Below are 18,118 nucleotides of genomic sequence, written 5' to 3' on the forward strand. Positions count from 1 at the left end.
GGTTTGAGAATAGTTAACTTCAGGTGAAACCAGGTGTCATTATGGCAACACAGTATTCTAAGAGAAACCTCCTTTTAAATTTGTGTAGAGAAGGAAAAAAATATCCCTAGTTTGTTTCCTCCTGCCGCTTAAGAGAGATAAAAATATCTGACACTTGCATGCTATTTCCTCCATTTGGAGACCCCTGGCCTTCCTGCCTGTTACCCTTTCACTTACTGGATAGGTTTTTTGTTTAGCAAATATTTTACAGCAGCTTTTACATCCTTATTCCTCAAGCTGTAGATTATAGGATTTAGCATGGGAGTCACTACACCATAAAACAGGGAAATGAGCTTGTCAGAAGCTTGCAACTTGTTTTCTCCATGCAGTTCTTGAGACTTAGGTTTGGCATACATAAAGAAGATGGTACCATAAAATATAATTACCACAGTCAGATGTGCTGAGCAGGTAGAAAAGGCCTTATGTCTCCCTCTAGCTGAGTTCATTCTCAAGATGGTATAGAGGATGAACATGTAGGAGAAAAATATGACCAGCAGTGGAAGAACTAGAAATGCCATATTTGATACCATCATGGTGATAATATTGAGAGATATATCAGTACAAGCTAGCTTGAGAACAGCTAATATTTCACATGTGAAATGATTGATTATATTATTCTCACAGAAAGGCAATCGCATGGCAAGAGATGTTTGTACAATTGAGTTGATTCCTCCAGATAGCCATGACACAGAAGCCATCAGGATATACACCACCTTGCTCATGATGACAGGGTATCTCAGAGGGTTACAGATGGCCACATAGCGGTCAAAAGCCATCATGCCAAGGAGCAAACACTCTGTTGAACCCATTGCAAATCCAAAAAACATTTGCACTGCACATCCAGAGAAGGAAATGTTCCTTTTCTTTGAGATTAAGCTCACCAAAGTTGAAGGAACAGAGGAAGATGTATAGCACATATCCAGAAAAGAGAGGTTTCCCAGGAAGAAGTACATGGGGGAGTGAAGATGGGAATCAAAGATGCTTGCTGTGATGAGAACACCATTGCCAACTAGAATGACTAGGTACATACTTAGAATTACAACAAAGTAAACAATCTCAGTCTTTGGGTATTCAGAAAGACCCAGAAGAAGAAATTCTGGCACAAATGTCTGGTTAATTTTATCCATGTCCTCTGCTTTCAGGATGTCAAAGGAAGATCTCATATAAGATATATTTACTGCCAGGAAACAAGTGTTACATGTTACACATTACCTAAACAATTGGTTTTTAAAGAATGTATTATAAGGAGTGTTTGCTTGAAGCCCTGAAGTCCAGTTATCTTCAACAATGTGTATCAACAAAATATAATAAAACTGGAAATGAATAAAGTATCTATGCCATTGCCACTATGTGAAGTTCTACCTATGATTAAAGAAACATACAGAAGTAACTTTTCCTGCTATGGAGGACATGTTCCTGGGTTGAGGTTTCTAAAACTCCTGACTAATTAGTAAATACAAGCCTGACTTCATCTGCCCTAGAAAGTGAAGAGTGGAGATGGCAAAATACCACTCAGTAGGACTGGAAATTTTAAATTGAAATTCATGATGGTCAAAATTCACAGAAACTCTGATTTTGGGGGGGCATATATCTTTCTATGCCTGACACTACATAGTATATATTAGTCACCTTAATTGTTTTATAGACAATTAGTAATAATAAATTGAATAGCATAAACTGAAATTTAACATCTGTTTAAACACAGATATCTGTTAATTTCATATTCCAGCTCCTCTTAGTTTCTTGTGTGACTGTTCCTATGACAAGACCACTGCATAGACCAGCTCCACACGAATGTTACAGACAACCTTTGGAGAACATTACATAGTCTCTTCACTTATTTTTACTCTGTGGCTTCATAGTGTATCTTCATAATTTACTCACTTGTCAACCTAAGAGAACAGCAAAAAATGTTTAAATATTTTTTTTATAAATAGGTATACATGGGTATATGTACTATTTCATGTTTAACAAAATATAATCATTGTTTGTACTATCCCCATTTTTCAAATATTAAAAAATGGAATTTTTCCAAGGTTGACCACATAGTAAATAATAAAGTAGAGCTCAAAGCTCAGATCAAGTGTAGTTCACAGCACCACTACTTTTAGTATACACATAAGTCATCACACAGTAGGATTCTATGAGACTTTTAGCAGAAACATAATAAAAGGAATTAAGATATTTAGATTAATGTGTTTGTCACATTACTGACTGGATGTGAAAACTGATCTTTTCATAATCACCACCATATTTGACATTGATCAAAATCACAAGCTTAGTCCTCACATGGCTAATAGATTTGAGGGTTTCAGCATAGCCACTTTTCACCCATTCTGTCACTTAGTTTGCCATGTGATAGTAGTTGAGGAACTCACTATATAGCAGATATTACTTAGAATCAGAAATCCAATTCAACAGAGGGATTCATACTAAGGAACAATTTAGAATACACAACAGAAATATCACAATTTTGAAGAGAAAGACAATAAGGGAATATAAAACCTCAATTTTGGAGATGAAAACTTTAGCCCAAATGTCATCGTAAATTTTTATTTGTTCAGCTTAAGGAAAGAATTTTCCTTAAAGAAAAGAAAGAGAAGAAAAAACCTTCATTTCATTTATGCAACAATTTCTTACTTCAGGATCTTGTGTGTCATATTTAAGGCTTGAAATTAGTTCACTTGCTGATGTCACATGACTAAAATCAGGAACAAGCAATATTCATAGTCCATTATCTTTATATTACAACTTTGCCTAACTGGTAGCATTAAAATTTGTATAAAAATCATGTGTCAACAGCAGGCTATTGTTAGTGAGAACCTTAGAATAGTCAGGGTCACAAAGTCAAACTGACCTTCATTCAACAGTGCCAGGAACAAGAAGGCAAAAATCCAACTCTTATTCTATACTACTTCACATGACAAGTCAAAATTCTCCCCAGTGAGGCTCAGAAATTGGTGAGAGGATGCACTGGATAAGGAACATGAGCACCCTGATCAGACCAATCACTAACAGAAATGGAAGAAGACAGCAAGATTTACCAGGATATATGAAGATGTTTTAACCAGGCTCTGAATTCAGGACTCCAGCGACTGTTGTCTTCCTCTTCCAGACAACTGCAATGACAATGCATCTGAGGCTATCTAAACTGCTTCTTCCAGTCATCTGTTCCAAGCCTTTCCGTCCTAGGCAGAAATCTCTCACTAAGTCAAACACACCTTGAACTAGGCTTGTTTCACTACATTTGGTTTACTTCTGCTCCCAGCACTTTAAACTGTTTATGTTGTTACACTGTGAGGTAACAAGAGACATGGGGGAAGGAGCTTATTTGTCTTGTTCATCCTTCTACACCTAAGTCTAATACACTGTCAGCACATAATAGATGGGTTCTGACTGACATGGTGAAGGCTTATTTTCTAAACTCAAGCAATTTTCCCATGCAGTATTTGTGAATTAATGATCACGAAAATTTTAACGTCACATTTGTTCATCAACATCAGGTTTTAGCTTTTTAAACTATTTTTCAGTCAATACTAACAACAGCCATTTTATATAAATTATTACCATTTATGCATTGTAACTACAGAGAATAATTTAATATTTAGTAAAAATATATGTGACATGGGTTTTGTATAGTGGAAAAGCATCTCATATTAAAATCAAAGTCTTTGGTTTGAGGTTCTCTGCCTCTAATTTATAGCTGTCTTCTCATTTGTAAAATGATAAAAATATTTGCCTTACTTTCCTTAGAGGAATATTTCTAGGAAATAATGAGATAGCATATGGAAATTAAGGATTAACAGAGTACACAAATAATAATGAAATAGTAATAGTCATAATGATTCACAGATGTATTTTAGTGATAAACTGATACCTCTATTTCATCAGGCTATTCACATTACAAATTACTACTAAACGATAGCTTTAACTATAGACTGAAAAGATACAATGCCATGACAATCAAGATTTACCATTATTATTAATAAATTATTTCTACCTCCTAAAAGAACTTGCTACATTTCTTGTCAGTACTTACTGCCAGCATTCTGAATTAAGATTAGGATCAACAAACAATGCTTGATTCCTCAGACGTGGAAGAATAAATATTTGTTATGCAACAGTTGCAATTGTTCCCCTGTTCCCAAAGCAATTTAAAGTTGGAATGAGAGATCAATGGAATGGGAACCTTCTCGTGCATTAGGGACATTGTCCCACAGACACAATTAAGAGTGGTGTTGGGAACAAACTGTGGCTGAACTAAAACTCCAAATTGAAATGACACTCTTCTACCCATGTAACATTTCAAAACAGGAGCAAATGTTCACCAAAGTAATTTCATGAAATGTGAGAGCTTTTTAGTTCAAATTATTATTACCAAAATAATGTTAATTCAAAGTAAGAATTTATTAATTCAAATGAAAATTATCAAAATGAAATGCTTGAACTGAAAAGTAATCAATTCAATTGATCGATTCAATTCATTGTGAATTCAATGACAAATTTAATGTTTTTGCTTTTTTATATTCATTGTTTTAGGTCGATTTTGTGCAGGATGGCATCACCATTTTTGTAATGGAAAAAGATATTGAAAAGCAATAAAATAAACTCACAGCACACAAAGGGAATCCACATGTTTAAGGACACAAAGTAAAGAAGAAAAAGAGTAGGAGGAAGAGGGTAAGCAGGAGAGAGAGGAGGAAGAGGGGAAGAAGTACAGAATGGGCAGTTTAAGGTATGAATTCAGGTAGATAAATAATTCATTACTGAATTAAATGTATTAGGAAAATTTATTGAGTTATACTGTAGATAATACCAACCTTTGGCAAAGTTACTCTTCAGAAACAAAGAAGAAATAACGACTTTCCCACACAAACAAAGCTGAAGGAATTTAGCACCACGGCTCACTTTACCACAAATGCTAAAAGGAGTTCTTCAAGATGAAATGACAGAACGCTAATTAGGAAGCATCACTATGAACAAAACTAGTGGATATGATGGACTTTCAGCTGAGCTATTTAAATCCTTAAAGATGATGCTGTGAAAGTGTTGCACTCAATATGCTGGAAAATTTGGAAAACTCAGCACTGGCCACAGGACTGGAAAAGTTCAGTTTTCATTCCAAGCCCAAAGAAAGGCCAAAGAACATTCAAACTACCACACAATTGCACTCATCTCACACGCTAGAAAGTAATGCTCAAAATTCTCCAAGCCAGGCTTCAACAGTATGTAAACTGAGAAATTCCAAATTGGATTTATAAAAAACAGAGGAACCAGAGATCAAATTGCCAATGTCTGCTGGATCATAGAAAAAGCAAGAGAATTCCAGAAAAATCATATATTTCTGCTTCACTGACTATGCATAAAGTCTTTGACTATGCGGATCACAACAAAATGGAAAATTCTGAAAGAGATGGGAATACCAGACCACCTGACCTGCCTCCTGAGTTACTGAATGCAGGTCAAGAAGCAACAGTTAGAACCGGACATGGAACAACGGACTTGTTCCAAATTAGGAAATGAGTACGTCAAGGCTGTATATTGTTACCCTGATTATTTAACTTATATGCAGAGTACATCATGAGAAATGCTGGACTGGATGAATCACAAGCTGGTTTCATGATTGCTGGGAGAAATATCAATAACCTCAGATATGCAGATGACACCGCCCTCAAGGCAGAAAGTGAAGAAGAACTAGAGAGCCTCTTGACAAAAGTAAAGAGGAGAGTGAAATAGTTAGCTTAAAACAACATCCAAGAAACTAAGATCATGGTATCTGGTCCCATCATTTCAGGGCAAACAGGTGAGGAAACAATGGAAATAGTGAGAGACTTTATTTTCTTGAACTCAAAAATCACTGCAGATGGTGACTAAATCCATGAAATTAAAAGACATTTGCTCCTTGGAAGGAAAGCTATGACAAACTTAGACAGCATATTAAAAAGCAGAGACATTATTTTGCTGACAAAGGTCCATATAATCTAAGCTATGGTGTTTCCAGTAATCATGTATGGATATGAGAGGTGGACCATGAAGAAAGCTGAGTGACAAAGAATTGATGCTTTTGAACTGTGGTGTTGGAGAACTCTTAAGAATCCCTTGGACAGCAAGGAGATCCAACCAGTCCATCCTAAAGAAAATCAGTCCTGAATATTCATTGGAATGACTGATGCTGAAGCTGAAGCTCTAATACTTTGGCCAACTTATGCAAAGAATCAACTCATTGGAAAAGACCTCGATGCTAGGAAAGACTGAAGGCAGGAGGAGAGGGATGACAGAGGATGAGATGGTAGGATGGCATCACTGCCTTGATGGACATGAGTTTGAGCAAGCTCCGGAGTTGGTGATGGACAAGGAAGCATGGTGTGCTGTAGTCCATGGGGTTGCAGAATCGGACACAACTGAGCAACTCAACTGAACTGAATTAAATTAGCAACATGAAAACATGTAAAAATATTCAGCACTTTGAAACACTCAGTTTAATAAAATTCTAATTCTATAATAGGATGTTATATTAGCCATTTAAATATAGTATAAAAACTAAAGGAAAAGGGCATTAAAAATTACTGTGATAAATAGAGACTATAAAAACAGGTAAAATGTCCTGTTAAAAACATAAAAAGGAGGATTTAAAGGGCAGTATGCATGTCAGGAAGCAACACTTAGAACTGGACATGGAACAACAGACTGGTTCCAAACAGGAAAAGGAGTACATCTAGGCTGTATATTGTCACCCTGCTTATTTAACTTATATGCAGAGAACAACATGAGAAATGCTGGACTGGAAGAAACACAAGCTGGAATCAAGATTGCCAGGAGAAATATCAATAACCTCAGATATGCAGATGATATCACCCTTATGGCAGAAAGTGAAGAGGAACTAAAAAGCCTCTTGATGAAAGTAAAGTGGAGAGTGAAAAAGTTGGCTTAAAGCTCAACATTCAGAAAACGAAGATCATGGCATCTGGTCCTATCACTTCATGGAAAATAGATGGGGAAACAATGGAAACAGTGTCAAACTTTATTTTCTGGGGCTTCAAAATCACTGCAGATGGTGACTGTAGCCATGAAATTAAAAGATGCAATAAATAAATAAATAAATAAATAAACGACACTTACTCCTTGGAAGAAAAGTTATGACCAACCTAGATAGCATATTCAAAAGCAGAGACATTACTTTGCCGACTAAGGTCCGTCTAGTCAAGGCTATGGTTTTTCCAGTAGTCATGTATGGATGTGAGAGTTGGACTGTGAAGAAAGCTGAGCACCGAAGAATTGATGCATTTGAACTGTGGTGTTGCAGAAGACTCTTGAGAGTCCCTTGGACTGCAAGGAGATCCAACCAGTACATTCTGAAGATCAGCCCTGGGATTTCTTTGGAAGGAATGATGCTAAAGCTGAAACTCCAGTACTTTGGCCACCTCATGTGAAGTGTTGACTCATTGGAAAAGACTGATGCTGGGAGGGATTGGGGGCAGGAGGAAAAGGGGACGACAGAGGATGAGATGGCTGAATGGCATCACGGACTCGAAGCACATGAATCTGAGTGAACTCCGGGAGTTTGTGATGGACAGGGAGGCCTGGCATGCTGCGATTCATGGGGTCGCAAAGAGTCAGACACGACTGAGCAACTGAACTGAACTGAACTGAAGTTTCTATCAGCATAAAATAAGACTATTGTATGTTTTATGTAAGCTATATGGTAACTATAAATTTAACCATGATAAATTCCAAAAGATAAAGAGATGAGAATCAGCATATCACAGGGAAAATCAGCATCCATAAAAGTAGGCAGCAAGAGGAAAAAATATACAATGGAAATATGTAAAAGCCATAATGTTATTAATAAGGAGATATTAGTAAGTCACTACATATCAAAAGTTATTCTAAATGTAAATGGATTGAAATCTCCAATCAAAAGATCCAAGTGGCTGGATGAATTTAGGGGACAAAAAGACCCTCGAGTCTCTGCCTTCATCCCAGCCCCCTAGGTCATCACAGAGCACCGAGCAGAGTACCTTATGCTATATAGCTTCTTCCTGTTAGCTATTTTAAACATGGTATGTACATATCATGTTACTCTCTCAATTCTTCCCACATTCTCCTTCCTCCACTATGTACACAAGTCCATTCTCTACATCTACAACTCTATTTCTGCCCTGCAAATAGGTTTATTAGTAACATTTTTCTAGATTCCATATATACATTAACATATAATTTTTTCTCTTTTTGGCCAATTTCACTATGTATAACAGGATCTAGGGTCATCCACTTCATTTCAGCTCAAGAAGAAGTGGATATATGCATACTTAGAGCTGATTCACATTGTATAGTAGAAATCAATACAACAAGCAATTATCCTCCAATTAAAAACAAAAACAGACAAAAAATAACACCCAACAATATTTTGCCTTAAAACTTCAGTTTTAAGGACACACATGAACTGAAAGTGAGGGGATGGCAAAATATATTCCATGAAAATACAGTGCAAAAGACAACGTGGGGCTTCCCTGGTGGCTCAGAGGTTAAAGCCTCTGCCTGCAATGTGGGAGATCTGGGTTCAATCCCTGGGTCAGGAAGATCCCCTGGAGAAGAAAATGGCAACCCACTCCAGTATTCTTGCCTGGAGAATCCCATGGACAGAGGAGCCTGGTGGGCTACAGTCCATGGAGTCGCAAAGAGTCGGACACGACTGAGCGACTTCACTTTCACTTTCATACTTAGATCAGATAAAATAGACTTTAAGACAGAAATTTTCATGGGAGACAAAGAAGTTCATTACATAATGACAAAGGAGTGGATTCATCAAGGAAACATAGCAATTATATAAGCACCCTATAAAAAAAGCACCTAAATATATTGAGTAAATACTAACTGATATAAAGGTAAAAACAGTAACATAGAAATAGTAGGGAGATTCAATACCCCACTTTCAGCAATGGATAGATCATACAGGCAGAAAATTAACATGAAAATATTGGATTTAAGTCATACTTTCAGCTAAATGGACCTAAAAGACATATATAGAACAGTCTATCCAAGAGCAGCAGAATATCCATTCCTCTCAAGTACACAAGGAACATTCTCCAGGATAGATCACAAAAATGTCTATCATAGGCTACAAAACAAGCCTCGGCATATGTAAGAGGACTGAAGTCATATCAAGTATCTTTTTTTCATACCCAATAGTATGAAATTAGAAACCAACCAAGGGAAAGCTGGATAATTTACAAATATGTGAAAACAAAACAACACACCTATGAGTAACCAAAGTGTAAAAGGGATGACCCAGAGGGATGGTATGGGGAGGGAGGTGGGAGGGGGGTTCAGGATTGGGAACACGTGTACACCCACGGCAGATTCATGTTGATGTATGGCAAAACCAATACAATATTGTAAAGTAATTAGCCTCCAATTAAAATAAATAAATTTAAATTTTAAAAAAATCCAAAGGGAAGTTAAAAAATATGTTGAAATAAATGAAAATGGAAATACACACTAAAACAGATAAAGTACTGCAAAAGCAGTTCAGAAAGAGAAGGTTATAATGATAAATAAATGTATAAAAGGAAAAGAATGATCTCAAATAACCTAACTTCAAGGAACTAGAAAGAGAAGAAAAATCAAGCCCAAAGTTAGCAATAAGGAGGAAATACGTAGCTCAGAGTGTAAATAAATGAAGTTAGACCAGAAAAACAAGGTGAAAGATTGATAAACATTAGAGGCGGCTTTTTTTACAAAGATAATTGATAAACAACGCCTTCAGCTAGGCTAAGAAAAAGAGAGAAAAAACTCAAATACGTAAAATCAGAAATAAAAGATGACATATTACAAATGATAGCAAGGAAATACATAGGATCATAAGAGACTGCTATTAACAATTATATGCCAATAAATTAGATAACCTGAAAGAAATTTATAAATTCCTGGAAAGAAGCAGTTTACCCAGAATGAATCATGAAGGTACAAACAATCTGATGAGACTAATAATTATAAATCCCCCAATAAAAACAGACCCAGGACCAGATGCTTTACTGGTAAATCTCACCAAACATTTAAAGAATTAATATCAATCCTTCTCAAATTCATCCAAAAAGAAAGAAAGAAAGGGGAAGGAGAACTCCCAAACTTATTTTCAAAGGTCAACATTACCCTCACACCAAAGTCAGATAAGGACACTACAAGGAAAAAAAAAAAAAAAAACTGTAGACCAATATCCCTGAAGAATAGAGATGCAAAAATTCTTAGCCAAATATTGGCAAACTGAATTTAAAAGCATATTACAAGAATCACACACCACGATCAAGTGAGATTTATCACTGGAATGCAAAGATGGTTCAACATACATAAGTCAATATATGCAATAGATCACAATAATAGAATAAAAGATTAAAATCACATGATAATCTCAATAGAAGCAGAAAAGAGACAAAATTACAATATTTTCTCATGATTAAAAAAAATAAGTAAGTTGGGTACATAAGGAACACATCTCAACTTAATAAAGGCTATCTATAACAGAATAAAAGCTGACATTATATTTCACAGTTAAACGTGGAAAGTTTCTCATCAAGAAACAGAAATAAGTCAATGGTACTCCCCCTTCATGGATTATAGCCTTGCTGTGGCACAGGGGCTTAGGTAACTCAATGAAGCTGTAAGCCACACCATGCAAGGCCACCCAAGACAGAAGGGTCATAATGAAGAATTCTGACAAAACGTGGTCTACTGGAAGAGGAGATGACAAAGCACTCTAGTAGTCTTGTTGGGAGAACTCCATAAACATGAAAAGGCAAAAAGATATGACAGAAGATTAGCCCCCCAAGTTGGAAGGTGTCAGATAGGATACTGGGGAAGACTGGAGGGCAATTACTAATAACTATGGAAAGAATGAAGTGGTTGGGTCAAAGCAGAAACAGTGCTCAGTTGTGAATGTGTCTGGTTGTGAAAGTAAAGTCAAATGTTGTAAAGAAAAACGTTACACAGGAAACCGGAATGTTAGGCCCATGAATCAAGGCAAATTGGACACAATCAAGTAGGAAATGGCAAGAGTAAACATCAACATCTTAGGAATCAGTGAGTAAAATGGATGAGAATGGGCAAATTTAATTCAGATGACCGTTGTATCTACTACTGTGGGCAAGAATCCCTTAGAAGAAATGGAGTAGCCCTCATAGTCAACAAGAATCTGAAATGTAGTACATGGGAACAATCTCAAAAACAACAGAATGACCTCAGTTCATTTCCAAGGCAAACCATGCAACATCACAGTAATCAAAGTCTATGCCCCAATTACTGATGCCAACAAAGCTGAAGTTTCCTGGTTCTATGAATACCTATAAGACCTTCTAAAACTAACACCAAAAATAGATGTCCTTTTCATCATGGAGGATTGGAATGCAAAAGTAGGAAGTCAAGAGATACCAGGAATAAAAGGCAAGTTTGGCCTTGGAGTACAAAATTAAGCAGAGCAAAGGCTAACAAGTTTTGTCAAGAAAATAAGCTGGTCATAGCAAACACCCTTTTCCAACAACACAAAAGATGACTCTACACGTAGACATCACCAGGCAGTCATTATCAAAAACAGACTGATTATGATCTTTGCAATCAAAGAGAAGTTCTGGAGAAGTTCTGTAAAGTCAGCAAAAACAAGACCTGGGGCTGACTGTGGCTCACATCATGAGCTCCTTATTGCAAATTCAAATTTAAATTGGAGAAAGTAGAGAAAACCACTAGGCCATTCAGGTATGATCTATATCAAATCCATTATAGTTATACAGTGGAGATGATAAATAGATTTAAGGGATTAGATCTGGTAGACAGAGTGACTGAAGAACTATGGACAGAAGTTCATAACATTGTAAAGGGGGCAGTAACCAAAACCATTACAAAGGGAAAAACACAAACAAATGCAAGAAGGTGAAGTAGTTGTCTGAGGAGGCTTTACAAATAGCTGACAAAAGAGAAGTAAAACACCGGGGAGAAAGGGAAAGATGTGCCCAGCTGATGCAAAGTTCCAGAGAAGAACAAGGAAAGATAAGAAGGCCATCTTTAATTATCAATGCAAAGAAATAGAGACAACAATAAAATGGGGAAGAAAAGAGACCTCTTTAAAAGAATTGGAGATGGCAAAGGAACATTTCATGCAAGGATAGGCATGATAATGGACAGAAACATTAAGGACCTGACAGAAGCAGAAGAAATTAAAAAGAGGTGGCAGGAATACACAGAAGAATGACACAAAAAGTTCTTAATGACTCGGATAACCATGATTCTGTGGTCATTCACCTAGAGCTGGACATCACGGAGTATAAAGTCAACTGGACCTTAGGAAGCATTACGATGAACAAAGTAAGTGGAGATGATGCAATTCCAGCTGAATTACTTAAAATCCTAAAAGATGATGCTGTTAAAGTGCTACCCTCAATGTGTTAGCAAATTTGGAAAACTCAGCATTAGCCACAGGACTGGGAAAGATCAGTTTTCATTGCAATCCTGAAATGCAAAAAATGTTCAAACCAAACAATGTTCAAACTGAAGTACAACTGTGCTCATTTCACAAGCTAGCAAGTTTATGCTCAAAATTCTTCATGCTAGGCTTCAGCAGTATGTGAACCAAGAACTTCCAGATATACAAGATGGGTTTCAAAGAGGCAGCAGAACCAGAAATTGTATTGCCAAGTTTGTTTGTTTTTTGTTGTGGTGGTGGTTTGTTTGGTTGTTTTTTTTGTTTGTTTGTTTTTGTTTTTTTGCTTTATGGAGAAAGGAAAGGAGTTCCAGAAAAACATCTACTTCTGCTTCACTGACTACCCTGAAGCCTTTGACTGTGTGGGTTACAACAAACTGTGGAAAATTCTTAAAGAAATGGGAATTCCAGACCACCTTAGCTGTATGCAGGTCAAATGGCAACAGTTAGAACTAGACACGGAACAACTGAATGGTTCAAAATAGGGAAAGGAGTACAACAAGACTGTATATTGTCACCCTGCTTATTTAATTTATATGCAGGGTACATCGTGCAAAATGCCATATTGGATGAATCACAAGTTGGAATCAAGATTGCTGGGAGCAATATCAATAATCTCAGATATGCAGAAGATAAACCTCTAATGGAAGAAAGTGAAGAGGAACTAAAGAGCCTCTTGATGAAGGTGAAGGAGGAGAGTGAAAAAGCTGGCTTAAAACTCAACATTCAAAAAGCTAAGATCATGGCATCTGGTCCCATTAGTTCATAGCAAATAGAAAGGGGAAAAGTGGAAACAGTAACAGATTTTATTTTTCTGGGCTCCTAAATCACTTCAGAAAATGACTGCAGCCATGAAATTAAAAGACACTTGCTCCTTGGGAATGACAAACCTGGATAGCATATTAAAATGCAGAGATGTCACTTTGGCAACAAAGGTCCATATGGTCAGCTATGGTTTTTCCAGTAGTCATGTAGAGATGAGAGAGTTGGATCATAAATAAGACTGATCAAAGAATCAACAATTTTGAATTGTGGTTCTGGAGAAGACTCTTGAGAGTCCCTTGGACTGCAAGGAGATCAAATTAGTCAATCCTAAAGGAAATCAACCCTGAATGTTCATTGGAACGATTGATGCTGAAACTGAATGTCCAATACTTTGCCCACCTAATTTGAAGAGCCAACTCATTGGAAAAGTCCCTATGCTCGGAAAGAGTGAAGGCAAAAGGAGACGGTGGCAACAGTGCATCAGATGGTTAGATAGCGTTATCAACCCAACAGACATGAATTTGAGCAACTCTGGGAGATACTGGAGGGCACAGAAGCATAGGTGCTATTTCCCATGATATCACAGACAGTCCAACATGACTTAGCAACTGAACAACAACAAAAAAGATTTAGTTTTTTCCCACCATCCCTAATTATATTGTGTGGCATACAACTAAGCCATTGCTATATATATATATGTTGAAAATCAATGAACAAACATTTGGATATCACATTTAGCTTGCAAATGGCTTTCATCATATTATATCTCTTGATTCACTCATGGAATCTATGAAGAAGCTACTGGTAACAGATGAGTAAACCTAGATTCTGAAAAGTAGTGCAGCCCTCTCCTTCACAGCATGTGGAAGATTTAGAATTTGGAATCTGGTATCCTAAGAATGTAATTTATGATCTAATATTCTTTTAATTACAACTAATAATTATGATAATCGAAAAAGTGAGAGAGTTCTAGAAAAACATCTACTTCTGTTTATTGACTATGCCAAAGCCTTTGACTGTGTGGATCACAATAAACTGTGAAAAATTCTTCAAGAGATGGGAATACCAGGCCACATGACCTGCCTCCTGAGAAATCTGTATGCAGGTTAAGAAACAACAGTTAGAACTGGACATGGAATAACACTGGTTCCAAATCAGGAAAGGAGTACATCAAGGCTGTATATTGTCACACTGCTTATTTAACTTATATGCAGAGTACATCATGAGAAATGCTGGGCTGGATGAATCACAAGTTGGAATCAAGAATGCTGGGAGAAATATCAATACCTTCAGATATGCAGATTACACCACCCTTATGGCAGAAAGCAAAAAAGAACTAAAGAGCCTAGATGAAAGTAAAAGAGGAAAGTGAAAAAGTTGGCTTAAAACTCATCATTCAGAAAACTATGATCATGGCATCTGATCCTATCACTTCATGGCAAATAGATGGGGAAACAATGGAAACAATGAGAGACTTTATATTTTTGGACTCTAAAATCACTTCAGATGGTGACTGCAGCCATGAATTTAAGACACTTGCGCCTTGGAAGAAAAGTTATAACCAATGTAGACAGCATATTAAAAAGCAGAGACATTACTTTGCCAACAAAGGTCTGTCTAGTCAAAGCTATGGTTTTTCCAGGAGTCATGTATGGATGTGAGATTTGGACTATAAAGAAAGCTGAATGCCGAAGAAGTGATGCTTTTGAACTGTGGTGGCTGAGAAGTATCAGTAACCTCAGATACACAGATATTGGAGAAGACTTGAGAGTCCCTTGGATAGCAGGGAAATCAAACCAGTCAATCCTAAAGGAAATCAGTCCTGAATATTCATTGGAAGGACTGATGATAAAGCTGAAACTCCAATACTTTGGCCACCTGATGCAAAGAACTGATTCATTGGAAAAGACCCTGATGCTGGGAAAGACTGAAGGTGGGAGGAGAAGAGGACAACAGAGGATGAGATGGTTAGATGGCATCATCAATTCAATGGGCGTGAGTTTGAGCAAGTTCCGAGAGTTGGTGATGGACAGGGAAGCCTAGTGTGCTGCAGTCCATGGGGTAGCAAAGAATCAGACACAACTAAGTGACTGAACTGACTGACTGACTTGAACATACAGAACAAAGTTACATATAGTTCCACCACTTATTACAATTATTTTTAAGTAGATGAATTAAGATTGTTAATTGGAGTTTTAGTAACAAACTCTCAAAAATTAGTAGAAATGAATAGATATAAAAGTAGTATAGTGCTCTGAAAAGAGCTATGAACCAATTCAACATAATTAAGATTGATACAATTTTCCCACAATAGCAGGATACAAATTCTATTCAGATTCCCATAGACTATAAACCAGAAGACACTGGAACTTATCAGGGACATAAAACAAGATGCAACAATGTCATGGTCTAAAGGTACTGAAATCATACAAAGTCTGTTCTCTTATCACTGTGAAATTAATTTTAGAAATCCATAACAAAAGATACTTGAAAATAACCCACATATTTTCGAGTACAATGTAACATTTACCAAGAGATATCTTTGACTTGGCTACTGAAAGACTCAGTAAAGTTAAAAGATTCAAAGAAAACCAAGGTAATTGCAGAGAATGAAGGATTTAAATGAGAAATTAATATCAAATATACTTTTAAAACTCCATATTTGGAAACTAAATTTTCCACTTTTAAATGATGGGTATATCTAAGAAGCCATAACAAGGAAAATTGGAAAATATCTGTAACAGTAAAAATGAAGAGAATTTATCATATTTTGTTGAAAGCTGCTCAATGTAACCAAGTACAATTCAGAATCTTGAATAACGTAAGAAAACAATGGATACTAGCGCAAAATTTTGTGAAATTTGAACAAAATGTTTAGTTAATAATACTTTCAGTTCAGTTCAGTTCAGTCCCTCAGTCATGTCCGACTCTTTGCGACCCCATGAATCACAGCACACCAGGCATCCCTGTGCATCACCAACTCCCAAAGTTAACTAAAACTCATGTCCATTGAGCTGGTGATGCCATCCAGCCATCTCATCCTCTGTCGTCCCCTTTTACTCCTGCCCCCAATTCCTCCCAGCATCAGAGTCTTTTCCAATGAGTCAACTCTTCGCATGAGGTGGCCAAAGTGTTGGAGTTTCAGCCTCAGCTTCAGTCCTTTCAATGAACACCCAGGACTGATCTCCTTTAGGATGGACTGGTTGGATCTCCTGGCAGTCCAAGGGACTCTCAAGAGTCTTCTCCAACACCACAGTTCAAAAGCATCAATTCTTCTGTGTTCAGCTTTCTTCACAGTCCAACTCTCACATCCATACATGACCACTGGAAAAACCATAGCCTTGACTAGACGGACCTTTGTTGGCAAAGTAATATCTCTGCTTTTGAATATGCTACCTAGTTTGGTCATAACTTTCCTTCCAAGGAGTAAGTGTCTTTAATTTCCTGGCTGCAATCACCATCTGCAGTGATTTTGGAGCCCCCCAAAATAAAGTCTGACACTGTTTCCCTATCTATTTCCCATGAAGTGATGGGACCAGATGCCATGATCTTAGTGTTCTGAATGTTGAGCTTTAAGCCAACTTTTTACTCTCCTCTTTCACTTTCATCAAGAGGCTTTTTAGTTCCTCTTCACTTTCTGCCTATAAGGGTGGTGTCATCTGCATATCTGAGGTTATTGATATTTCTCCCGGCAATCTTGATTCCACCTTGTGCTTCTTCCAGCCCAGCGTTTCTTATGATGTACTCTGCATATAAGTTATATAAACAGGGTAACAATATACAGCCTTGATATACTCCTTTTCCTATTTGGAACCAGTCTGTTGTTCCATGTGCAGTTCTAACTGTTGTTTCCTGATCTGCATATAGGTTTCTCAAGAGGCAGGTCAGGTGGTCTGGTATTTCCATATCTTTCAGAATTTGCCAGAGTCAAAGGCTTTGGCATAGTCAATAAAGCAGAAATAAATGTTTTTCTGGAACTCTCTTGCTTTTTCCATGATTCAGAGGATGTTGGCAATTTGATCTCTGGTTCCTCTGCCTTTTCTAAAACCAGCATAAACATCTGGAAGTTCACGGTTCACATACCGCTGAAGCCTGGTTTGGAGAATTTTGAGCATTACTTTACTAGCATGTGAGATGACTGCAATTGTGTGGTAGTTTTAACAATCTTTGGCATTGCCTTTCTTTGGGATTGGAATGAAAACTGACCTTTTCCAGTCCTGTGGCCACTGCTGAGTTTTCCAAATTTGCTGGCATACTGAGTGCAGCACTTTCACAGCATCATCTTCCAGGATCTGAAATAGCTCAACTGGAATTCCATCACCTCCACTAGCTTTGTTTGTGATACTTTATCACATGTTAATTTCCTGGTATATTTTTATAACATAGTATTTCTTTATATCCTCAGAATTGGATTAGAAGTTTCAAGCCTCATTCATTTTTTTTAAATCACCAAAATAATAAGTGTTCTAGATTTTCATCAGTAATATCAGATGCAAGAATAAATGGAAATATATCCAAGTTTTTGAGTTAATATAAATTAGGAATCTAGCATTCTATTCGGAGAAGGCAATGGCAACCCACGCCAGTACTCTTGCCTGGAAAATCCCATGGATGGAGGAGCCTGGTCAGCTGCAGTCCATGGGATTGCTAAGAGTCCGATAGGACTGATCGACTTCCTTTTCACTTTTCATTTTCATGCATTGGAGATGGAAATGGCAACCCACTCCAGTGTTCTTGCCTGGAGAATCCCAGGGACGGCGGAGCCTGGTGGGCTGCCATCTCTGGGGTCGCACAGAGTCGGACACGACTGAAGCAACTTAGCAGCAGCAGCATTCTATTTATACTTAG

General features: G+C 37.2%; 1 protein-coding gene across 1 annotated transcript; it reads right to left on the bottom strand.

Annotated features, from left to right (window-relative positions):
• Positions 213–1,223, bottom strand: LOC102178727 (olfactory receptor 13C3). The gene has a single exon (XM_005684261.2). It carries the CDS (start codon positions 1,200–1,202, stop codon positions 213–215), a length of 990 nt encoding a protein of 329 aa, XP_005684318.2. The 5' UTR covers positions 1,203–1,223.

Source organism: Capra hircus, chromosome 8 (assembly GCF_001704415.2).
Source record: "Capra hircus breed San Clemente chromosome 8, ASM170441v1, whole genome shotgun sequence".
In the NCBI taxonomy this organism is placed as follows: domain Eukaryota; kingdom Metazoa; phylum Chordata; class Mammalia; order Artiodactyla; family Bovidae; genus Capra; species Capra hircus.

Bases quoted from the DNA above. Each gene is read 5' to 3' on its own strand.
- LOC102178727 (XM_005684261.2), bottom strand. From the start codon at position 1,202: ATGAGATCTTCCTTTGACATCCTGAAAGCAGAGGACATGGATAAAATT.